The 26,495-nt window shown below is 30.3% G+C and overlaps 1 protein-coding gene across 1 annotated transcript; it reads left to right on the top strand.

Moving 5' to 3' along the window:
* The first annotated feature begins 25 nt into the window (after nt 1–25).
* Nucleotides 26–25,976, top strand: Rab4 (RAS oncogene family member Rab4). The gene is made up of 6 exons (XM_075370358.1): nt 26–195; nt 6,956–7,036; nt 12,783–12,897; nt 15,422–15,639; nt 19,047–19,142; nt 24,684–25,976. Exons 1-6 carry the CDS (start codon nt 180–182, stop codon nt 24,794–24,796), a joined length of 639 nt encoding a protein of 212 aa, XP_075226473.1. The 5' UTR covers nt 26–179; the 3' UTR covers nt 24,797–25,976.
* The last annotated feature ends 519 nt before the right edge of the window (nt 25,977–26,495 follow it).

The raw sequence follows: 26,495 nt of genomic DNA, 5'->3' as shown, positions 1-26,495 counted from the left end.
CGTGTTGTCTATGTCTGTTTATATGTGTCGTGGATAGTTGAATTGATTGAAAACATAGCTTATATTATATTAATTAATTTAGCTTGTTGCTTTTAATATGTTAGTTATAATGAAAACACATATTAAGACAACTTCTTTGTACTTTTAATGGTGTATTTATTATTTTACAACTGAACACGATGTCAGAATCATATGGTAAGGGGAAAGGAAAACTTTGCTTGATACTGATAAATTTATTTTACTAGTTTTAGCAATAACAATAAGTAATGAATGATGGAATGAGTATACGGCGTTCCTTGACTGTTAAATTTGATATTTGTTGTTGTGTTTTAAGGTGGTTGCTAATTATAGTTGTTAGTCTTTTGCCTTAACTGTAGTGTTTTAGTGAATTTATTATCGCGTAAATATCTTTTGCGGTAGTTTATTATTCATTAAATCTGAATTATCAAGACCAAAGAAAATATGATTAGTAACGTTATTCTGTACGAAATTTATGTATGGTAACTATTTTTACAAGTGCATGACATTTCTTAATGAATTTGTTGTGCTTAGTAAAGTAATTGTAAAATAATTGTTCTACAACTAATAAATTGAAGTTTGTAGTGATTTAGCATGTAATTTAACTTACCCCCTGTTACATGTATTGCATTTCGACAGATCTGTTTGTTGCTCTGTTATAAAGCTTTTTATGAAGAATTTTTCTTCATATGTATATATATATATATATATACACACACACACACATTTGTTTAGTTTTATACCTTTGTAATTGTTATATTTTATTCTTTCTGTTCCTTATACATTAATCTTAAGTAGAATTATTGATATATCAATAATTATCAATATATATATTTATTAATTATTATATATCATTGTAACATCCAGTACACATTTAGTTTTTGCATCCTTATTTATCCCAAAGTTTAATCAACCAATCTCCATCTCAGTTTATTTAACATTAATTCATAGATTAATAATAATACTTCGACCTAATTCTTGACTATAAAGTTATTGTAGTTTGAGATAATTTTAAAATTGAGTCCATCACCTGCTAAGGATATGTGTACATTAATTTGTTAACTTCATTTAAAAGAGAAGCTTAAACCAAGAGTTATATTGTAATAAAAGAATTATTACATTTTTTATGTGTAACATATTGTAGTAACAAATTTCAAAGTAAAGAGTTATATAACACATATTTTAAAAACTGCAATTAAAATTCATAATCTGTGGTTTTTAATTGGAGTTTGCTAAATTAAAATTTAAGAAAAAAGATTTACTCAATATTTTTATTAATGCCAGCTGTGTTGCATAACTAACTGTTGTTATCATTTGCTATTTAATATTGTATATTTATTTTTGTAAAGAACTTTGTTTTTGAATTATGCAGATATATATATATATATATATTCTGAAAACAATGTCTTAAAAATGCTCACCATATTTTCAATTACCTCTGCCGATTGTGGATAGGACATACAAGGGTCACACACGAGTACCTAATGTCAGGAGGACATGCACCCCTATGCACACAATCTAACTGCCGCATGACTGTGCACCACATACTCATAGACTGCATATATTATGCAGTGTTGCGTCGTAAATTTAATCTACCCAGAAACATCCGTGGTATCTTGTACAATGATAATGAAATTTTAGACTGGATGTTTCTGTTTTTTCATAGTACTAGGTTACTCCAAAAAATTTAATATTGTCATATATATTTTTACGCTAGAAGGTTTTTGATAATTTTTTCCCTTACTTTCAATTTTGATTTTTTTGGTACTTGTCTTTAATTTTATTATCTGAGCAGGGAGTCTTTTGCACTCCCTATCAGAATTAGTTAAATTTTATATATTTTCCTTTTCTATTATTTTAGCTTTTATATTTTAAAGACTCCATCTGTGATATTAGTTTTGAGTTTTATTTCACTTTTTAACTTTTGTTTTAACTTATTTTAATTTTTTTATTATATAATTTGTATTAGTTTTAAGCCTTATTTAGTTTTATTATTTTAGTGTTATTTTACCTTTTTATTAAAAAAAAATTCTGGGCGATGATAAAACACAGACGTTTTTCACCCCCCCAAAAAAACCCAAAAACCATATTTTCAAATTATAGTTTTTGAACATGATTATTATTTACATTTTACAGCATTTATGTCATGATATATGTTTCCTCTGTAATTCTAACACTTCAGTAATGAATCGCGGAGAGTACACTACACTTAAATGTATTCATATATGAAAAGTCAGAATCCGGAAAAGTAGGAGTTCTTGCTGGTTTTGGACATCACTAAACTAAATGATCTAATGACCATCAGACAATTTATACAGAACTTCCGTATTCTACTTGTATGAACTGTAGTATTAGTTTTTTGAAAATGGATTACCAAGGCTAAAGAAAAATCTGGATCATCTCAGTGTATTGTTTGCAGTAACGTTGATTGAATACGCCTCATTCTTTCAAAAGGAATTGATAATGCCATTTACTGTAAAAAAATATTTTTTCCAATTGCTATGATCATTAATTTAGATTTATTGGACATGCACTTTATCAAAAATTAAAATTCTTTTTAAGGTGTAAAAATTAGCTGGATATTTTCCGTTATCTATCTACCAGCACAACCTATAAGTAATTAATTGTAAATATAGATATGTTATCTTTTATCTAATCTCTACTCTCTCTACTGTTTGTGTATGCTTTCCATAATCAGGGTCTAGAAAGTTTATTTAATTATAACATTTAGTAAGTATAATTGTTTTTGAAGAATTGTTTGCTTTCTATTCACCTGATATAATTTTCTTCCTTGTAAGAATATGTTCTTTGATAATAACAACTGTTCGTCTCAATAGCAACTAAAAAACATTCCCTTGTTTCATGGTACACACCTCCAAACAGCCACTGTTATGTAATACCTGGCCAACATCATTCTTGCTCTGTGAAAATAGGTTTTCGAGGATTTTCACAGAAGATAATTTAGAGCCCTTCTAACTTGTAACCATTTGTATTCTCAACAATCATATTTAGATTAACACCAATCTTTTTCAATTGTATAACTGTAAAAATATTTCATGGCCACAATTACTCTTCCTCAGATTATCTAAAATACCACACTCTTGAAAGAACTTATTTCATTTTCATAATTTTTAATAGTTTCAACTAAATGAATAAAATTCATAAGATTACCAGGCAACAAATTAACCAGGTATCTATTGCTACTTTGTTTATTATTCATATTGCCACCCCCGATATTCATATATCTGGCTTGTGCCAACACGAAAAAGTATTTTGTGTATCTTTTAGACTGATTATAAGACAGTTTCAGTACATTATTTTCTTAATAATATACTGCTAGTAGATGAATAATGGAAAATATCCAATTAGCTTCATCAGAGATCAGTAACATGTTAAAAGGAATGGATTTATTTGGATTTACCTGTAAGTTTTTGATAAAAATGTCAGCCATTGGAAAAATTTGGATTTTGTACGAGGGCTGTTTAATAATTATTATTATTAAAATATATTTTTAATATTTTTATTTTAATGTGCAATTTAATAAAATGTATTCAGTCATGACTGGGATCCCACAAAAGTACTTTCATGATAAAATTAAGGTCAGAAATGTCTTGTCTCAGTAGTCTATACGAGCTGGTTTATGTTAATACAGGGTGTCCCATACAAAACTCAACCCATCTCTTTTAGTAGGTATATTTAAATAAAAAAAGGAATTTGTAAATTATTAAATATTTTATTTTCAAACTTTCCAATACCTTAAATTCTAGAGTAGACTGTGTTTCTTGCAACTGTTTTCAGTTTGCGGGTTGATAATTAAAACAGCTTGTTTGAGTGACCTTCAGTTGTTCAAGTGTTCATGAAAAGTTGCTGTAGGGTTTTTCGTAGAGGTAACTGCAAAGAAAAAATCTGGCGCAGTCAAATCTGAAGATCTTGGTGACTATAAGCCATCACCAATAACACGATTATCAAGGAATTTGTTAATGAAATCAGAATGTGTGTGGTGTGATGTTGCACTGTCCTGTTAGAACCAGCATTATCTATCTTCCTCTTCCAAGAGTGCAGTGAATTGCAGTAAAATATTCTGATATTGTTCTGCAGTAATGGTGCAATAATTTTTTTTTGTGATACTCATCCATCTTTTGCAAGTGCAGTTGTTTTTAATTATGTGAAGGGATTTTCAGCACTTCAAATCGTACTGTTATGGCTGTTTACATAGCCATCCAGATGATACCCCATCTTGTTTATGAAAATTGAGTTCATAACATGAATACTCTCACACACAAATCAATGAAACCAATGACAGAATTCTAGCCGTTTTTCATTGCGTGGGTCAAGAAGTTTATGAACTGTTTGAATATGATATGATCAAGTTTAATTTTTTTTTACTCGACAAACAGTGACCTCAAAACTGATGTCTTGTTATGTATTCACAAACAAATTACTAAAAAAGTTTGGGAATAGCTAGTAAAATTTTGATTGGTCTATAATTAGCAATATTTGACTTATTGCCTGCTTTAGGAACTGGCACAAGAATTTTTTTCCATATTTTAGGGAAAGCAGCTAAACGTAAGAAAAATTGAATAACAATGTTAATGGATAACTTAAAACTGTAAGATTTTGAACACCAATTAGGAAAATTTCCTGGACTAAGATAAGATTTTACATTTTGGTTTTTCAACTTCATTTCAGTAGAAGACTCATTGACAACAATATTATTTATATTTTCATCATAACCATAAGCCTAAAAATTAGATGTTAAAACACTTGGAAAAAATCAGACAAATTGGATCACATTTATCTGGGTCATTACTCTGTTTTTTTAATTTTTTATTATTCCTGTATAACTTTCCTTTGTAATTGCATTTACATAGTTCCACATGTTATTCAGATCTACAGTAATATTAAGTTCAATATTCTTCATATAATATTTATAAGCTGCTTATATAAGAAGCATAATTTGTTGAATTCCATGAAATTATTGTAATTCCCTATAACTTAGTAACAAAGGTAAGAGTTTTTTTTTTTAGTAATTATCCTTATTAAATCACAACCAACCTAATAGGGGAACTGCCATGTTTTGTATTTTGGCATTCAGTGCCATATGTTCAATTCCATAAAACTTAATGGTGAAATCTTCACTATTTAATTTATTTAAAAAATCTTTCAGTATCATTCATGGTAAAGGTTTAATTTCAGAATTACCTTTTTGTTTTTAAATTGTACATTAGCTTTAAGAATTCTTTTAATGTGTAGATTTCATGGAACATTGAAATGAATACATAACAGCTAACTGAAAAAGATCAATTTTTACAGCTGCTGGGTCTACTCAGTGTTGAATTAAAGACCTAAGTAAAATTTAGGTCGAACATTCTATTATGTGTTTCATTTACTTTAGACATGTAAGTGACATTGGTTTAAGAGAATTTCTCCGTTGAGTGACATGCATTACAGTTTTCCAAAATATGTGTGGATGATATCAGTCAGTGATAGTCACTGTATCATATTACTTCAAAATCTGGGTAACATTAAATAATATATTCCAATTTTGCAGAATAGCCCATCGGAGTGGACTAGTGGTTAACTTATCACAAATCAGTTGTTTAACAGCTGATTTTTGAAGTTGAAGGTTCTGAGGTTCAATTCCTAGTAAAAGTTAGTTGCTTTTATACAGATTTGAATACTAGGCAGTGGATACCATGTACTTTGGTGATTGGGGTTCAATTAATCCCACTTCCCAGGATTGGTTGGCTTGAGTCTGTACAATAATACACACCTCATTTACATGTTATACATATCATTCTCATCTTATTGGGTTATAGGAATGTTGTTTATTGTTCACTAGTTGAACAGATTGCAACAAACATGTTAATAGAATAAAAATAAATTGTGCAGAATGCTCTTCATACAATTGAGTATTAAATGGTAGTAGTATATGTATATACTACTACCTATCATCTGAAAGGACCTACCTGAAAGGATCTATCTACCAAAGACCTGAAGGATGATACATTACAGTGTATCATCCTTCAGGTCTTTCATAACCTCTTCTCCTCGTGAAAATAATAGAAAAAGTTCATATAAATGCTTCGTTTGCAAGTTATTGCTAGTGAAAGATATCACTTGGATTTCAGCTACCCTTTTTCTTGGCAAAAATTGGGGTAAAAAACCCTGTATTTTATGCTTGAAGTACAATAACTTTGTTAAATGGATAAACACAACAAATTTTTAAATAAAACTTGAACAAAGTACACTAGACCAAAGTACATTTAATACATACTAGTTTATAATAAATGTTCAAAAATGAGCCTACTATTTTCAACACATTTCTTGGCAATGCTTCTGTTTTTCTTTTTTTAGTTCTTCAGAGCTGTCCTAAGTTGCTCAGCCACATCCCATAGAGCAGACAATTAATTCCTCACAAGAATGTATTTTTGTTTTGTATACAATATTATTCATCCATCCACAGATGCAAAAATCTAAAGATGTTAAATTAAGCAATCTAATAATTTACCTTATTAAGCATTACTGTCTCTTTATTCTAGCTAAAATCTAATTGTAGAATAATTGAAGTTGTGCTTGTCAAAATTTGATGAAGATTGGTTGAGTCATTCTTAAGTTATGGCAGTTTAAGGTCGAAAAAATTTGTGTGGAACAAGTTAGAAGAGTGGTTCATTAATGATGCTGCAAATTGTAACATTGATGTTTCTTTTATCATCAGTATCTATTATTTGCAATATTGTTTGGCATATTTAGGTAGCATTACCTACTTTGGAGGTCATGATGACTGGGTATATATTGAGTGGGACAAATGGAGACAAAATAAAATAATTAAAAGTTGATATTTTTCCACAGAACTATGAAAGAATTTTTTTATAAATAATGTTTGGTAATATTTAAATTCTGTAAATATGTGTAATAAGAAGTTATTATGTTTCAGATTTTCTTTTCAAATTTCTTGTAATTGGAAGTGCTGGATCTGGAAAATCATGTCTTCTGCATCAATTTATAGAGAACAAGTGTAAGTCATTACTATATGAAAGCCCTTCAGTAATTTTACTGGGATCTTTAAGCAAAGTAATTTAATATCTTCTTCCATGTCTGAAATAATTCTACCAAATTACCTGTAAAGTTTAATAACATTTTCATTAATATCATTTGTATAATTTAAATTTTAGTGGCACTAAGTCATATGATTATAACTTTAACTCAGTTACCTAATGCTTGCATTACTTAAATTTTCCCCATGCGGAGTTATTCTTTAAGACTTTGAGGATTGGCGACTCCATGGCCCTAGCCTCTGCAGCTTTTCTTCCACTACATACAGACCTGCAGAACACTTCACACTATAAACTTACACTATACCAAAAACACTATACAAATTACAACATGTACCCATACACAACAATATTCTACACAGTTTTTTTTTACATTTATACTTGGTAGTGTTGTGACATCTTACAAATCGCAAGTGTAACCCAAGGTGGAAACTATTGTGCCAATGGGTAAATGACTGTACAAAGTGAGTCTCAAACGATGTCCTCTGGGCACCTGGGCAAACCCAGTTGTATTTAGCTCTACCTTCAATATGCATGTGCTCTGCTGGAGTGGTCTGTTATATCGCCAGTACTTGTAGGACCAAAATTATTAGTCCAGAAGGAAATCCTATGATGATTGATGGTTCATCTGAAAAAAATCACCAAAAACAATCTTGTGAAAAGACCTAGCTCAGCGTCATCTGACGAGGATATTTCTGAACAAAGTGTCATTTGAAATGGTGACAAATCAAGTCTCCAATATAAAAACTTCAGATTTGTAGTTGTTCAAAGTAAACAGGAAGATGACTTCCTTCATAAGGTCTCACATTTCCTAATTAAAAAAAAGTTGTAACTGGTTGAAGCAGTTCCCTGAAGAACATCAGGAAATTGTGATGGATCGATTCTGATTGAAACAGATAATGACAAGCAGAGTCTATCTCTTTTATGACTTAATAATATGGTTGGTATAAACGTAAGTGCAGTGTACCATAAAGCATTCAATGCAAGCTGAGGGGTAATTTTTTGCCGTAATCTTCTGGATATAGACGTATGGAAATTCCTTATGAGCTTCATCCCCAAGAAGTTGTTGATGTTAAGCAAATAATGAAATGGTAGAGCGAAATGGAAGAACCGACACCTTCTCTTATATTGACTTTCAACCTTCCAGTACCACTAGAAAAAATAAAAATTGGTTATCTGTCAGTTCATGTATGACCTTTCATTTCTAATCCATGGTGAAACATATGGCCACACTACAACATCGTGCCTGAAAACTGAGACATGAGCATAATGTGCTAAGGAAGGCCACAATGACATTAACTGCCAAGAAAATTAAAAATGTGCAAACTGCAGTGGATCACATATAGCTCGCTCCTAAGATTGCCCAACTTTTAAAGAAGGGAAGGCAATTCTCAAAATCTGTATGTAGCAGAAATTGTCTTTCCCAGCCACACAAAGAGAATATAAAAAGATACAAAACTCTTGTAACCTAGTTAAACCAGATATTTATTTCTTTTGCCTCCAATAGATCAAGTAAAGCCCCTATAAATGCAGGTAATCAGCAGTGTGGATCCTGCAATGAGCTGAAAAAGCTTGTTCAGATGTTGTCTGATCTAGTTGCTTCACTTACTGCAACTATTTCTGATCTAATGAAGATGAATAAAAAGTCAGTAGTTGCAGCTAGTGAAACTAACACTAGTGGGATCACTCTTAAAGTTCCTATCCTCAAAGTTTTACCTGTATGGGTAGGAGTAAAGCCACCTAATAAACTCCCTGTTAAGGGAGGCCACACAACCACTCCTTGTGGAATGTTGTCTGTGACTTCCCATTTTTCAAAATCTCACTTCCCCTGGACCTGACAACATTCATCTCGGTATGCAGTCACACCTTCCTAATTTGGCGCTGCAATACGTATTGTGTATTTTTAATAGTTTGTTCTCCTCACAAGTCTTCCTACCCAAGTGGTCAGAAGCCATTGTCATACCAGTACTTAAATCTGGTAAAGACATAGCATGTCCTATCTCCTTGATAAGCGTTTTATGCAAAGTGATGTAAAGAATGATGAACCGCAGCTTACATGGTACTTAAATAGACATAACTTTTTATCTCCAGAACAGTGTGGTTTCTGCTATGACCATTTAGTGTTGCTGGAAGCAGCTATTCAAAATGCTTTCCTACTTCGCCAGCACTTTGTCCACTACCTTCTTTGATATTAAGAAGGTATACGACATAACCTGGTGACCCTTAAAGAATGGGGAATCAAGAGCAATATGCTTACTTTTATTAGGGGTTTCTTTAATGACAACTTTTTGTTTTCATGTCAGAAATTCTGTGTATGATAGCAAATGGAATACTTAAAGGAAGTGTATTAAGTGCCACCTTATTTTCTAGCCATCAATGGTATTTCTAAAAGTGTACAGCCACCTGTTTCATGTTCTGTATTTGTTGATGATTTTGTTATATATTATGTCCTGTTCAACAGTCACAGCAGGGAGACTACTACAGAACACTATATCTCACCTTGAAGCTTATTCCAAGGTTTCAAGGTTCCAAGGCTTCATCTTTTCAGAGAAAACAAAATGTGTAGTCTTTTCTCACCTGCAAGACTCTTACTCCGCAAATTTTTCCCAACAGAGCGCTATTTGTTATCTCTCCCGATGTCAAGTTTTTAGGTTCATTTTTGGTAGCCATCTTACATGGGTCAAACACACCAAACAATTAAAAACAAAATATTTCAGACTTTTAGATATGCTGCAAGTCCTTAGCGACACCAATTGGGGAGCCAGATCGGTCATGTATGTTATGTTGTGTTTAATTATTCATTAGTTCGTTCCCATTTACAAAGCAATCACTGAATTGAACAATCGCAACACACAAGTGAGTTTCTGCTGGATACCTAGCCACTTGGGAATTCTGTATAATAAATGTACAGATTCCACTGCTAAAACCCCATGCATTTAGTGAACTATCTTTCACTACACGTGTTATTACATCTGACTTTATTAACTCTGTAAAACTCATTCAGCGCAAAGTGGCAAGATGACTGGATTACTACAGTAGACAACAAACTTCAAAGTATCAGAGACACTGTGTTGGCATGGGACTCCTCCCACAGGAAAATTCACCGAGAGGAAGTGGTCATCTGCCAAGTAGGACACACAAGGTCTACTCACGGATACCTGATGTCAGCAGAAAATACACCGTACATGTAAGATGAGACTGCCACCTTAACTGTGTGCCTCATCCTTGTGGATGTTATATAGTCTTGGGTCATAAATTTAAATTGACCAGAAACATTCATCAAATTCTGGGCAATAATAAGGAAGTTTTAGATCACCTGTTTCTATTTTTATTATATTAGTATTATGCATAAAATTTAATATTTTAGTATTATTAAATTTAATATTTAATTTAGTATTGCAATTTGTACTGTAAGGTGAACTGTATTGTAATTTGTACTGTGAAGAAGTTTTTAATATAGTTGTTTTAAATTTTAATTGTTATAATTTTTATGATGGTTTTTTATTTGTTATCTGAGAAGGGGCCCTTTACACCTCTCAGATTTTGTTAAATTGTATTGATGTTATTTAAATTTTTTGTTTTTTATTTCGTTTTAAATGAATTTGATTTATTGTTATTATCTTACGTGATTTTAGTTGTAAGTTTTTTGTGATATTTTATCTTTGTTATTAGTTATAAGTTCTAGTTTTTATTTTTAATGTTTGGTTTTAATCTAGTTTTAAGTGTTATTTATTTTTTATTTTTTATTTTAGCTGTGATATTAGTTGTAAATTTTTGTTTGCTTATTTTTATAGTCTTTAGTGTGTTTTAAGTTATGTTTTTTTCTCTTATATTTTTATTATGGGTGATAATAACATGAAACCATTTTTCGCCTTTAAAACCTTTCAACGTTTTTCATCTATAACCTATTAAAATGTTAAATTAACCTATAAAATCTATAACCTATTAAACTAAACCATTAAGCATTTAATGTTATATGTAATTGCTTTTCACATTAAATATAACTTATATTTAATATAACTGACTGTCTACTCTTTGAAGATGGTTGGTTTATACTACTGTTTTCAGAGGACTTGTGTAGAAAATAATGATACGATGTATATAATGGCTATTTATACACAGTAAATAATAGTATTCTGAAATCATTAGCCTGATTTTGAAGTATTTAATATTTATTGAACCATTTTGACATAGAAATTTCTGATCTCATTTTTTATATGGTTGTTTGTTAGGTTCTGCATCTTTCAGAAGCAGTTTTCTTATATATAACTAATTAAATTGTTTATTTACTAGGGTGAATCAAATATAAACCAAAATTTTTGTTGTCATTGATGCACGGCTATTGGAGAGGGGCATGGCTTCTCAGTGTTGTACATAGGGATGTGTGGAGGGGATTCCAATCTTAGAAAGCCAGCTCACTACTTTTTTCTAGTCAGTATCACAATGTCAGAGTGGAGGTATCATCACACATTGCACAATGTATTATTAAATTTCTCATGGCAGAGGGTGTGAAAACATTCAAAATTTTGAGAAATCTTCAGGGACAACACACTTAAAAAGACTTAAGTGTATGATTGTCATAAGCAGTTTTTGGAAGGACAAGAACTAGTTGAAAATGAAGATCACCAATGTCACCCAAAGACAAGTCCTGCTGCTAAAAAAGTTTTCATGGTTCGTCACCTTATTGAGGATGACCGTCAATTAAGAATTGCAGAAATTGCTTCTGAGATCAGAATAAGCTATGGCAGTGCTTAGGCAATCATTACTAATGATCGTTGATTTAAAAAAGTGACAGCACAATGGGTCCCTCGTCATCTCACCGAAGGTCAGAAGCTGTATTGGCTAGAGGTGTGTCAGCGAGAAAAAATTGCAGCCTTATTCTGGACTACACTGGAGCACCCTCCATACAGTCTGACTTATCACCTTGCGATTATCATTTGTTTGGGCCACCTAAAGAAGTACCAACCAATTGTCAACCAATTACTCTCAAATGCTTCAATAGCACCATTGTCTTCAAATAATTGGTTGACATCACGCTCACTTTCATTTTATAATAGTGGGATCAAAAAGCTACCTTTCCTTTGGGAAAAATGTGTTTCCAAAAGAGGAAATAATGTAGAAAAATAATATTGTGAGTATGTATTTTTATTATCCTTCAATAAATTATAAAACAAAAATTCTGGTTTATATTTAATTTATTGTATATTATAAGTAGTTTTATCAAAACCTTTACAGGAACAAACAGTTCTAGTATAAAATCTAATTACTTTTTCTAGAAAAGCTTCACCATTATTATGCAAAGTTTCTTAAAAATAATTTGTGATTCAATAAAATTAAGATAAGGTTATAGAAAAATGTTTTTACTTATGATGAAAATATTCTTCATTTGTGTGTGTGTGTGTGCACGTGTGTGTGTGTTTCATCTAAGTGTTTGAAATTAGATTATTACATTTAGAACCAATTTTTAATAAGCAAAGTATTTTCTTTTTTTTTTGCACAGTAAACAAAGTTGATTCTTAAGTAAGCAACAACACCAGTTTTCAAGTAATATTTCCATAAATTATATAGTAAACTTTTCTTGTTTTTAAAAAAGTTATGTTTAGGATGGACAGTTTTGCATCTTTCTTTCATTTTTTTGCATAACTTAAAAATGCATATAGTGCTAAAAACATGTATAACTTGTAAAACATTAATTGATTTTGTTTTCAGTTAAGAATGATAGTAGTCATACAATAGGTGTTGAATTTGGTTCGAAGATAGTTCATGTTGCTGGTAAATCTGTAAAATTACAAATATGGGATACAGCTGGTCAAGAAAGATTTAGGTAAGTTTATAAGCTTATTCCTCAAATTTTTTCTTAAAAAACAATAATTTCCTATCAGATTTCATGTGTTGATGAAAACTTAATTTCCTCATTGTAACATTTCTTAAAATAATTATTTTGTTTTGATCTTGGGTAATTTTATTTTATTGTATAAATTTACTTTTATTTTTTTTATTTGTGATACTATTGGAATCGCTTTCATGTGAGATATTCAAGGTTACTTGCATTTGCAGTGCCTTCTGGATATAATTTAATCATATTTCTAATGCAAATTTATTCTTTAAATTCAAAGCAGTAATCAGTTTAAAAAACTGTATTTTTAGACATTATTCCAGTACATTAGTTTTGAATCAAACTGTCGAGTATATGTAACAGAGATACTATAAATTTTTAACTTTCTATGCTTTTTGAAGCCTGTAGGATTGGTTTAAAAAAAAATAATCTTGTTAGAAGGGTGAAATGAACATGCTTGAAAGAGTCCACACTACTTTACTTTCAAGAAATTAAAACAGAAACTATTAAGGAAATGTGTCTCTAGGTTAGGGATATTGTTTCCTTATTTTCTTTCTTAGTCTTCCTTTGTAGATCTATAGTTTTCCACATCTGTGGCATTTTATTTTGTGTATCGGCTTTCTTATAGAGCAAGTATAAGCATTTTCTCTTTGTTTTTTGATACGCCTTCTTTTAAAAGAGAATCTACATTTAGAGTTCAAAAAAGGTCTTTGTGTTTAGGTTTTAATTTTGGTTTAAGGTTTCCAGAAGGCTCTATTTCTTTTATTCATATTGGTTTGGGTTCTCCAGAATCCTTATACCAAACTGCATTGTTGGTTGCAGTGATGGATTTTTTTTCCAATTACCACCTGAAGTAGGAAGTAATTTTTTGAAAGTTTTTATCATGCGTAGTTTATATGAGTGTCATGTGGAATGTCTGTGGATCATTTCATAGTTAAAACTATGGTTGTGAGGCTAGAATTTATCTCCTCTTTAGTTTTAATTTTTTCAACCTCTTCTGGGACATGATGTTATCGACTATCTCGCCGACAATTTATAAAGCCGATAATTTATAAAGGCCATGCATGTTGATTCAAGAATTTAATTATTTAACTATATGATCCTTATTGACTGTGTATACCATTTGGTGTATGCTGGATGATAATTTTTATTCTTTTAAGTTATTTTTTTTAATGTTGTATCCAATGTGGTTTTTATTTCGCTTTAGTGTATGTTACAGGCTTTTTCGTTTTAAGGTGTATTTTTACTTGCTAGGTTTTAGTTTTTAATTGTCAATTTTTAAATTTTTTTGTCTACAACAAATATATCGTGTCCGAGTAATGACAACATGAAAGCATCTTTTGCTCAGAAAAACAAAAACAAAAAACTCTTCAGGGACGCCATGTGGAGAATTGCACCTCTACGTTTGACCTCATCAATAATTATCTGAAGATTTTCTTCCAAAGAATTGTTTCTCTAAAGTATTTTTTACGCAGGAGAATAAAGCCCCAACATATTGGATGCTAATATATTTTTGCCTCCCGTGAAGCAAAATAAAATGATCATAATTTTCTTATTTAAATAAGCACATACCCATACCCTTAAGTGGGAATTCAGCCTAATAGTTGATATAGTTTAGTTTGATACTTCCACTTGCTATACATTTTTGGAAATAAATTATAATTTTACTTAAATAATCTGATCCTTTCTGTTCTCAGGTGGCACTTTAGTATCTAGAGGTAAAAAATTTTGTTTCAGCATATATTTGAGCATGTCAGCACAAACTCTGTAATTAGTAATATGTTTTTCCCATTGTGTTTGAAGAAATATCATTATTCCAAGGAATTGTGGGTGTTACTACTGATTCCCACCCCTGAAGGGGACTGTGAGGTGGGGTTTTTATTGTCTCTTTTATGCTTCCTTTGCTGATAGATCATCCCTTTCTCACTATCCTCTTGTTTCATTTTCATTATTCTCTTCTCTTTTGATGGTGATCTTTGAATTTTGGATAAGTGCTTACTGCATTTATGGTAAGGCCATAGTAACATTTACTGGTTCTTGATCCTTGGTATTAATATAGTTTGGTGGAAGCAGCTTTGTCTGTAGGCTTAACCACAGCTTTTGTTTCTTTCTAGTGGCTGTAAAAAAGGCTCAACCTGGAGCTGAGGTACTTATTGAATAAATCTGAATTTCTTAAGCCTTTCATGAAGTGCAATATTGTTCAAGTCCATGTCTTAGTAATCTTCCATTAACATAAAGGATTGATTTAAAGGTTAACATTTTTTTTTATTGGAAAACCATTTACATGAATTCAGGTTTTCTTTTTGTGATAAATGTATCAAAATAGATAGATTTTTTGCAAATATAAAAATAACATAAGAGGAATTTAAATGAAGAAACTTTCATTTTTTCACTGATAGTCATTGATTGGTTTTAAATTATAGGTGTCAGTTTCAGAAATCATATTTATTTTAAAAATTCTTGATAGTGTGCAAGAATATTTTTAAAAGCTTATCTTCTTTTCATATTCTAGATCAGTTACTAGAAGTTATTACCGTGGTGCAGCAGGTGCACTCCTAGTATTTGATATAACAAACAGAGAAAGTTTTAACGCATTGACTGATTGGCTAGCTGATGCAAGATCTTTAGCTAGTCCTAACATTATTATATTGCTTGTTGGTAATAAAAAAGACTTAGAGGCTGATAGAGAAGTTACCTTTTTAGAAGCAAGCCAGTTTGCACAAGAGAATGGTTTGTATATTCATTATCTTTTTTACATTTAAATTATCTTTACTTAATAGTAATAACAATTTTTGTTGGTTTAATAATTAGATAATGTTGTTGTATAAAGATATTATCTTTTAATTATAATTTTATTTAGAACCACAATTTAATTACCTTTTATATTGTCTACAAATAAATTGTATGCAGAGAATATATTATTAGGTCTATTTGAAAAAGCCATCCTACTTTTAGAAAACTTACCCTCTCATCTAATAAAATATGTATGGTCCAACAATGGCAAGATATTTAAAAATATTAAACTAGTTTGATTTTATCTATGAAGCTACAGAAACACTTAAAAGAAGGAGAAAATTTGAAATACTTGATAAAATTTCACTTTTTTTATTCAATTTATGTCATAGCTACAACATGGAAGAAGTTGGACAGTTAGGTTGTAAAAAAAAAAACTGTGACTAGATATTAATGAGGATAATGTAAATGGTAAATTACATTTAAACAAAGTTATCAAATTTAATTTGTATAACAGAAAATTGGAATTTTGTACAATGAACAAGTTGATTCTGAAGTAATTAATGAATAGTTTAAAAATTTGATGATCTGATCCTGGTTATGAGTTTCTAATGGGATGATAACTTTTTAACAGTTAAAGATGAGGACAAGTGTATAAAATAGGAAAATGTGATAGATCAACACTGTTGACCTATCAATAATAACAGTAATAAATGTATTTATTGACATAAAATAAATTTTAACAAGGCAAATTAATCAAAAAAGCAAAATAAAAGAAAAAATGAAATTCAAGTACAAAGGTTGATATACAAATACTACTACCACCCCTTTGACATGATCATGAGGCTGTATGCCAGGTTGATCTGTTGTGATGGCACATTTCTTCACTTAATAATGTGACAAATTTGCTTGTTTGGAAACCCAGAAAGAATTTTTTTCAAGTGACAAAATAATGTTGCATAGATTGTGTTGCTGCATTAAAAAGACATTCACAGATTACTTTCAATCAATTTAGTTTTAACCTAGCTCACATGTCAAAATTTTGCTTTCAAATAAACCCACATAAAGTAAAATGATTATTTAATGCTAATTAATTAACTGTAGTGTAATCTTTTTTTTTTTTTGAGATGAATTGATTTTATATAATAAATGTATATCTTTTAAATAAAAATGTAAATGTTCGTTTGTCCAAAAGTTCTTCACCAAATTGCTTTGAAATTTTGACAACGTTGCATTCAGATACGTGTGTATTTTTATATACCTAAGATGTTACACCTGTGACAGATAAAAACATGTTGGACATAAAAGCAATACATGTTATACTAAATATTTTAAGATTCCATTTCAGCGTTTCCAATATGTGTGTCCACTATAGACTAAAAAACTACTGGACCGATTTACATGTGGGAAAAAAGAGAAAGGGAAAAATGGAAAAAAGAAGAAAGGGGAAAACTGGGAAAAAGAAATGTAAAGGGGGAAGGAGAAAAAAAGAAAAGGGGAAAGAGAAATGAGGAATGGGAAGGGGGAAAGGGAAAGGTTACATTAATGTTTTGTCAAACTTTCAATTGTGTTCATTTAATCTATATATATATATATATATATATATATATATATATATATAAACTCAAATCTAGCAATAGCAAAGCATTGCCGGGTCTGCTAGTTAAAACTAATGTTACATAAATATATAATTATTTAAGGGGCTTTTAGGGTGTATTAGGACAATTAGGAATTTATTTTAAGTCATAATTGTAATATAAATAAATTAATAAAGTTCCAAGAGGATTTTTTTTATTATTGCTGTTTTATGTTTAAATAAATCAAGAATGAAAAGTATTATACTTAATTAATTTTGTACATTTATTTATTAAACAAACACCACGTTGAAGTTTGCCCATTTGAAAATATAAGTGTTTTTATTACTATGATGTAGAGTTATATATATTATCAAATCTCTGCATTTATATATCAAGCCTTGCTTTCTTCTATCATTTTAGCATCAATCCTCTTCCACCAACTTGCATGAAACAACTCTTCACCTATGTATCTTATGTATGATCCATCTGTTGGTCACCTTTTCACATCTTTTTAGGAAGTCTTAAATCATCCTCCATTCTTCTCAAAAGATCAGACTATCCAACATATTGCTTACATTCCATGTATTTCTTGTGTCACAATTTCATATTCTATCCCTTCTTATTTTACCCACTGACCTCAAATACTTCATCCTTTTTTTTCCCTGTTTAGCCTTCGGGAATCACCATCAGATATTACTTCAGAGGATGAATGAGAATGATATGTATGAGTGTAAGTGAAGTGTAGTCTTGTACAGTCTCAGGTCGACCATTTCTGAGATGTGTGGTTAATTGAAACCCAACCACTAAAGAACACTGGTATCCGCAATCTAGTACAAATACTTCATCTAACCTGATGGACTCTACTCACTTCCATTATAGACATTACCCGTTTTCTGAATATAATAAACTACTGGATCATGATTCCTGATGTTCATTAGGTCAATGTGGAATGATTTAGTCCATGACAAATGGTGTATGTTTTGAAATAATTGCTTTCTTTTCTCAACCTATCAGTGATCTCATTATCTTTTGATGATTGCCTTCACCAAAAGTCAGTTCTCTCACTTTCCTCAAATTTATTAAAGCTGTGCCCTACACAGTTCTGACTCTGTATTATATATTTTAAGTATTCTTTTTGTACCTTTGTATGATTATTAATTACTATTGTCATAGAGGCAGTTTATTTTATTTTTTTCATCTTTATTGTAACTAATAATGTAACTTTACATTCAAAATCAGTTGTGCATCGGTACTGTTGTGGTATGAATGTTTCTGTTGAAACAGCAGTTACATTGTCATTTTTTGATGTCATTAATATTTGCCATTGCAAATAATATTGACTAGAATAGTTAATTAATCTTCGATCATTTGTTACATCAGTTAGGTTTTTATTTTAATAAGATTGCATTTTCACAGTGTATCATATTTTAGCATTTAGTAAATATTTTAAATCATTTCGCTATTATTAGATTGTGCATCCTAATTATTATAAAAAATTGTATTAAATCCTTAGATAACTTGGTTATAAACAAAAAGAAATGTAAATGGTGTGGATGAATTAAATTTTTTTTTGAGGTTTTGTTGTTATAGGTCTAATTAAAACAAATTTAATTAAATTGTATGCATTTTACTTGCTGATGTGAGATGAAATGCAGATACTATTTTCTCAAATTTCTATCTTCTGTTTCTTTTAAGAAAAGGATTTAAAGAGAGTACAAAAAACTTGTTTTCATACTAATTTAATTTTTTTTTTTTTTTAATTCTGGTATGTTAAAAAGTAGCTGAAAAGTGTTAATGCAAAAATATAAAATTTATTTAATTTTTCAGAATTAATGTTTCTTGAAACAAGTGCTAAATCTGGTGAAAATGTAGAAGAATCTTTTTTGAAATGTTCCAAAAGTATTTTGGCCAAAATACAGTCAGGTAAAATGGAGTTATTTATTGAAAAAATAATATTACTTTTTATTAGACTTAGTCTTATTTAGTTTTGTACATTGATTTATTTTCAGTGAACTAGTGTTCATAGAAGTAAACACTAATTTTAACTGTAACTGTCATTTAGTTAACTGGAAGTTAAAATATGAGGGTGAATCAAATATAAACATTAATTTTTTTTATAAATTGATTAATAATATATACAAATACCCTCATAATTTCTCTATATAGTCTCCTGTGCGATCTACACACTTTTTCCATTGATTTGGAGCTTGAATATTCCTTGTTCATAAAAGGTTTGAGGATAAGACGTCAACCAATAGCACACATGCTCCTTGACATCTTCATTATTTTCAAATTGTTCCCCTCCAAGCAGTTCTTTCAAGGAAAATAGTCACAGGGGGACAAATCTGCATTGTAAGGAGGGTTTCCTAGTACATTTTTTCCTGTTTATTCCTTGTCAAAATCACAGTGTGCAGCCTGGTATTATCATTGAGAAGGATGACATCTCTAACAGGCATATTCGTCTTTTGTTTCGGTAGGCGGCTTTTGTTGATTGTAGCAGCTGGTAATAGTAAGTCGCATTCACCATTCATTGATCGTGGAAAAAAATCACCGAGTAAAACTCCCCTTGAGTCAAAAAATCATTGCAAGAACTTTTCTGGCTGACAGACAGATTTTGGCCTACATTGGGCAGCCCTCATCCTTCCTTCGCCACTCCTTACTCACCATTTTTGACCCTGGAGTGTAATGATGGATCCATGTCTTATCACATGTCACAATGCGCCTCAAAAAATCACCACCTTCTTGCCAAATTCTATTCAGCAGTCTTACACATCTTTAATCTGACCTGTTTTGATTTTCGGTTAACAGCCTTGGAACCCATCATGCACTAATTTTTGTAAAGCCAAGATGATCAGTGATAATGGATTGAGTACTCCCACAGCTGATACCCACTTCTGATGTGATTTCTTCAACAGTAATCTGGTGATATACTTGGTTCTGGGACAGTTTAACGTCCCCAAACTGTACCCTTTAAACAATTTAAAAATTTCTGAGTTTAATGCCTTCATTAATTAAAAACTTTATGATTATACTTTGTACAACAGATGACGGAAACTATTGCTCATTCATGACTGTATTAATGCAGAACAGAGCAGAGGAGCTAACCAAGCTGGTTCACCCTCTCTAACACACCAAGCATTAACCCCCACTCTGCCATCCAGCTTGGAACTGCTTGCTGCATAGAATAAAATTACCATTTAAATTTGATTCACCCTTGTATTTTTGTTATCTTCACCGAAATTATTACAAATAAACTTTATAAAACTTTAATTAATTTTGAAATAACTTTTCATTAAACTTTAGAATTTTAATTATTGTAAGATAAAACAATACATCATAATAGTTTGCTAAAAGATTATGTTTTTTTTTTCTATATTTTTTTTATAATTTACATTAAAATATGTAACAATAGTTGATCTCAATCACAATATTATCAAAAAACTAAAATATGTTTTTAATTATCCCTGGAGGAACAGTCAGTTGATAAAAAGTGCCATTACTATTTGGGATTTATCAAGAGAAAATAGGAACCAACACTGATATAGAATTATTGCATTAAAGTGGCTTCCACTTGCTAGTTAGGTGAAAGTATATGAAGAACAACAGTATATGAAATTATTGCCAGGAAACGAGACTGAAAATATAAGAAAGTTGATTGTTGTATTATATTGGGTATCAGTTAGCGATGTTAGTGATGTACTATATTATATTATATTGTATAATATGATTTTGTTATCCAGAGAGAATATATGGAATGTAAATATTGTAGCATATATGAAAATTGTCATGCTTGATCAGGATTCAAGCCTTCTGAATGAAATATTAGACTCTGCCATTGTGATCAGCAGTAAAATTTTTACCCTAAGTAATAGTAAATATGTATAAATTAACATATAACTTACATAATTATTAATGTATTCTTATTAGGCATTGCATTAATGTACATTTTCCGTTACAGTATACATTTTTACTCATAGTTTTATTTAACCACTATTATAACATAGGAAAGCTTATTTAATTTAAAACAGATTCTACATTTATCTCATTGTAATGTTTATATTTTATAAAGTGAAATCACATTACATTTTGCGATTAGTTTTACAAGTCTATGTTCAATGTTGAACTCAAACGATAAAAATTTATTTTTACCGAAGCTATTCACCCAAATTTGTCAATTTGTAATGTATATGAAAAAGTACTTCAGCAAGTGCTACATTGAAAGGTAACATTTGTAGTGCAAAATTTTCAGAATATTTTTTTTTTTGCTTTTTTTTGTAAATCAAAAGATTTAAAAAATGTTTATTCAGTTTTTATTGATAATTACATCAGGTTTCTCAGAATTGATGTGGCAAAAATAGTAAGTTTATACTAAACTTAAAAGAATATGCTTTTTGATTCCATTTTTTTCCGTTTTACAACAATTTTCTTAAAAGGTTACTGGTAACACTTCTGGGTTCAATATTTTTTCCATTTTTTCATATAATATTCTTATAAAACCACTAACTTTGCTCAATAATTTGTGTGTAGAGTTTGAGTTCCGTAGAGATAATGGTGGTAATGGTAATAGCAGCATGGGTTTTTACAGTGAAGAACATTTAAACAGATACATGCCTGTGTGGCATATAACCACATTCTGTTTTGGTTAACTAATTGAAGAAATCTTCATTATTCTATAAACTTTTTGTATGCTTCGAAGTATATGTTGGTATTTAAATTTATATTGGTATAGTTTTCCATGGCATCAATTTCTAGAATACAGTCCACTCTGGCTGTAGACAGAGGAATTTTGATAATGTTGAATTCAATCAATCAATGACCCAGAAATAAAAAAATGGCGATCTGGTAAAATTATTAGTGGTTGATAAGTAAATGTTATGCCTAAGCTTATTAGTTGTGAATTTGTTTTTTTGCTTTTGTAGAAAAAAAATATATATATATATTTTTTTTTATTAATTTTTTTTTTTATGCGCATACAGACACATGCACGCGCTCACACACACACACAAGGTATATCTGAAAAGAAAATGTGTATTTTTTAATAACAAAAAATACACATTTGTTATTAAAAAATACTCATAACTTTCAACAGAATAATTTTATTATTACATGGGTGTGTACTCCTTTGTTCATCATGTAAATTATTTTATGGATTGACTTGAACATTTTAAATAATATTTTATCAACTGTAATTGCTTTAGTTGTAAACTTGTGTATCAGAAGCCAACAAATGAGAGAGTGAGGTACGCATGCTCGAAGTTCCAATTGCAGTCCTTCAGCAGTGGTAAAAGAAAACTGCTTTACTTTCTGGATGTGACTCGGATTCGTGTGAGTTTACATTGTTTCTAGATTACTCTGATGGCATGTGGCGCCTTATGAAGTTTGTGGCAGCCCTGTAAATGGTTGAGTGGGGTTTTGTAGTGGAGACTTTGTAAAGGGTCAGTCATTTATGTGTTTGATGAGGTATCAGTTATTACTGTGAAGGGCTATTGAGTCTGTTGGACTCTGGCAGTGTCGGCTCAGCTTGATGATTGAAATCAAAGAGTTGTGGCTCATCATCCATTGGAATTGAACCAAGCTTCCCCTCATTGGCAGTTAGCTCTCTACTGTAGCTTAGCAGTGTTGGCACCCAGAGCTCCACAGGCCATCTTCTGCTGAGGCAGTGTTCGTCTGGCTCTGTCTTTACTGCTGTGCCTCCTGGTGGTAGCTTTGTGCTGGGCTAGCCAGGCCTTCTGCTCTGATAGGGATATGTGCATTCGCAGAGAGATCCCACATTGAGCTGGCCAGATAATGTTTTTGTTTTTATTTTTCTTCTTCTTTCCTTGAGCAACAAGCCTGGCTAGCTTGGCATAAAGCCAACCAGCTCCCGGAGGTGTAACAGTGAGATGGAGTCAGATGAGCACTGCTTGGAAAGAACCATCTTGGCTGCTGCAGTGGAAGACAACACTATGTATGGGTCTCTCTCTCTCACATACCCTCTGTCTGTGTCTCTGCCTCTGTCTCTCTCTCTCTCTCTCTCTCTCTCTCTCTCTCTCTCTCTCTCTCTCTCTCTCTCTCTCTCTCTCGGGGTATATATATATATATATATTTTGATACTAACATCACTAGATGTGTATCAAAAATCTGTAAAACACTGGAAGGAAAATTCAAAACCATTATATACTGGTTATTCAACATTTAAAATGTACTACATTTTAAGTTGTAAAAAAGGTAGGTCTTGAAATGTGGCTTTGCACTATGTATACCTGTCCTAGATTAGTTCATTGCTTGGGCATTGCTTAGGCAGTTACAGTTGCAACATTGCTTGGGCATTACTAATCAAACTGATGGCCTTGATATGAATTTTAAAGATGAGAAAAATCTATACGATTTTTATCAGTATTTTCTTTAAAGTATTACTTTGCAGTTAGAGTTTTTATAGGTAAATTTCTATACCTTTTACTTTCCCGCCTATTGCTATAGCAGAACTGTAGCTATATAAGGCTGTACTAATCGGTCCAATTTGGGCATATGCAGTTTTCACTGGACACCTAAGAAACCCAAAAAACTGGATGGGAATTTTCTGGATCTTCGTATGTACGTGTGTGTGTGTTCAGTTTTCAGTGTTGACCTCTAAATCACTTTATATCTCCAAAACCACTGATTTTGACCAAACTTGATCAGATTACTTTTATAAATGGGATATTGATGCCATTAAATTTGCAACTTAAAAGGTTGAGGGGGTGAGGCTGTAGAGCAAGGTCACCCTCAGTATCTCTAGATTTTACTTAATTAAAGTCTTATTTTCTTTGGCACATTTGTTAACAATTAAAAAAATAATATTTCCTAAAAACATTTTTCACAAAATTGCCCCCCCCACCACCCAAAAATGTTCTAAATAAACTAGTGACTAAGTGGGTACAGTGTCCTCCTTTAGTACTCCTTTTCACCACAGTGAGTGCTAGTGTAGCACTGACGTACAGTTGCTGTAGTTGTATTTCTTTTTCTGTTTAGCCTCCTGCACCAGCTATGTTGTAATGTCACAGGTGAGCAGTAGCATTACATAAATGAATAATATTTAAAGTGTAAAAAGTATTTAAAGTGGCCGCTAGTACCACCACACCTGCGTGAATGAAATACAGTATGCGCGTGCGCTTTAGTTAGAATCATTGAATTAAATAAACAAAAAGTATTATGTTTAAATAAAATTATAAATATTTTTAATTAAGTTTGTGTGTGTAAGCTGTACACCAGAAAAAAGCCGTGTGGTAGGAAAGTCCTACAATTGTGTTAGCTATTTTAGCTTGTAACATAGTTTTGGTGTACTTAAATTTGTATGTAAAAAAGCCTAGTTACTTTCCATATTAAAAGCTTAGTTTACTGTTTGGCAGTAAGAAAAACTGTTTTAAAAAAATCTTCAAAAAAAGTAACCACTAGGTTTTATTTACTATTTTTTAAAAATAATTTTTTTCTTTTTATGTTGTGTAGGTGAATTAGATCCAGAACGTATTGGTTCAGGTATACAGTATGGTGATTCTACAACGCGAAGACTCTTACAAGAAAAAAATCGCCGTCAACCAGATTGTTTCTGCAGAATGTAATTTTATTTAGTATATTGTAAATATATATGCGTATAAATATATACATATATTTATGCATACACACACACATACACACACTTTATATATATATATATATAAACCTTTATGCACATATAAGTTTATTATTAATTGTGTTTAAAAAATCATTCGAGTCACAAATTGATGATTTATGTAAGGTTTTTTTGTAAGAAACAGTTTTTTTTATGAATAATGTATTTCTATGAGGTGTTGAACTCCAAAAAGAAGCCCTATCATGTTATGCACAGTTGTAAATAATGCCCCTCCCTGAAGAATGTACAGATGAACAAAGGCGTACATGCAAGCAGTATGAGTGAATCTTATGTGTAAAGATTCTTTTTTTTTATTAATTTTAAATTGGATTTTTTAAAAATTAACATGGTGTGTCTGCAAAGATAATATGAGTAAAACTGCTTTTGGAAAAAAGGTAATGATGAATGTGTACTTCGTTATGGAATTGAAATTTTAATTTAGAAAGGTTTTGTGGAAATATTTTAAATAATAAACTTAATATGACAAACGTAGTTGATAGATTTTTAGATTACAGTTTTACTTATCTCAAAATAGTTACATTAAAAAAAAACTAAAAGAAATATATTAACGTGAGCATGTTAAATATTGAGCAGATATTAGTCTTAGGAAAACATTTTTTGCATTATTTATCACTGAATCTTTTAATTTAATTTTTCCATCTATTGGCATGCTGATCACACAATGACTATAGTTATCAGTGCTGTAAAAAAAACTTATAAAAACATTTTATTACATTCCTAAATTACTGTTTTTTTTTTTTTCATAGCAAATGATGCAGACAAATTCCCTGAACTGTTTATTATTCAATTTTATTAGATTTTAGGATTATTTTGTGAAGTTTACAAATAATAAAATGTAGTGTTTTATTTTGGAAATTTTAACATGAATGCTGTTAAAATGTCTATGTAAACTACATTTGTCTTGCTTGTACAGTTAACAAAATTACATTTTATGTGTATTTTGTTATGTTTAAATTATAATTATTATTGTATATGAAGATTATTTTATTTACACGATACAACGTTTTTTCAAATAAAAATACAAATGTACTGACTGACCAGTTTGTCATCTAAATATTTATCTTCTGCTAACATAGATTTTTATTTTTTTGGAGTAAGGCCGATTTTAGAATTCAATGCCTCAATATTTTTTTATGATTGATTTTATTTTTATATTTTAATTATATTTTGATGTTTAAAATTTTTATGATATATTATTAAAAAAAAGACTTGGCAATTTCTTAAAAAAAAGTTACTGATTCATGTTTTCTTTTATTGTATAATTTTATAACTTCATAAACAGTTGAAGTTTAAACAGTTATGTTTTAAATCCTTAAGAATTTAATTTTTGTTTTGTTTATATATTTGTGTAATGTATCATGTATTTTTTCCTTGAAATCACATTTGAAATTTATGAATTTTATATACATATATTTTACTTCGCATTAAATATTTTCTATTATATTTTCCAGTTATAGTTATGAAATTTCAGACAGTATCTTTTTTCAAATTATATATATATATATATATATATATATATATATATATATATATATATATATACACAGGGTGATGAATAAGGGTATCAGCACTATGATTTGTATATAATTAAAAGATGTAAAATTTCTGTGCTCATTTATTTACAAAAA

Source organism: Lycorma delicatula, chromosome 7 (genome assembly GCF_047948215.1).
Source record: "Lycorma delicatula isolate Av1 chromosome 7, ASM4794821v1, whole genome shotgun sequence".
Taxonomy (NCBI): Eukaryota; Metazoa; Arthropoda; class Insecta; order Hemiptera; family Fulgoridae; genus Lycorma; species Lycorma delicatula.
The sequence above is the reverse complement of the archived record's forward strand: the minus strand, read 5'-3'. Positions and strand labels throughout refer to the sequence as shown.

What these genes read in the sequence shown, in the direction of transcription:
- Rab4 (XM_075370358.1), top strand. An exon ending in CCAGTTTGCACAAGAGAATG is followed by an intron (nt 15,640 to 19,046) that starts GTTTGTATATTC and finishes TTAATTTTTCAG; the next exon opens with AATTAATGTTTCTTGAAACA. An exon ending in TTTGGCCAAAATACAGTCAG is followed by an intron (nt 19,143 to 24,683) that starts GTAAAATGGAGT and finishes TATGTTGTGTAG; the next exon opens with GTGAATTAGATCCAGAACGT.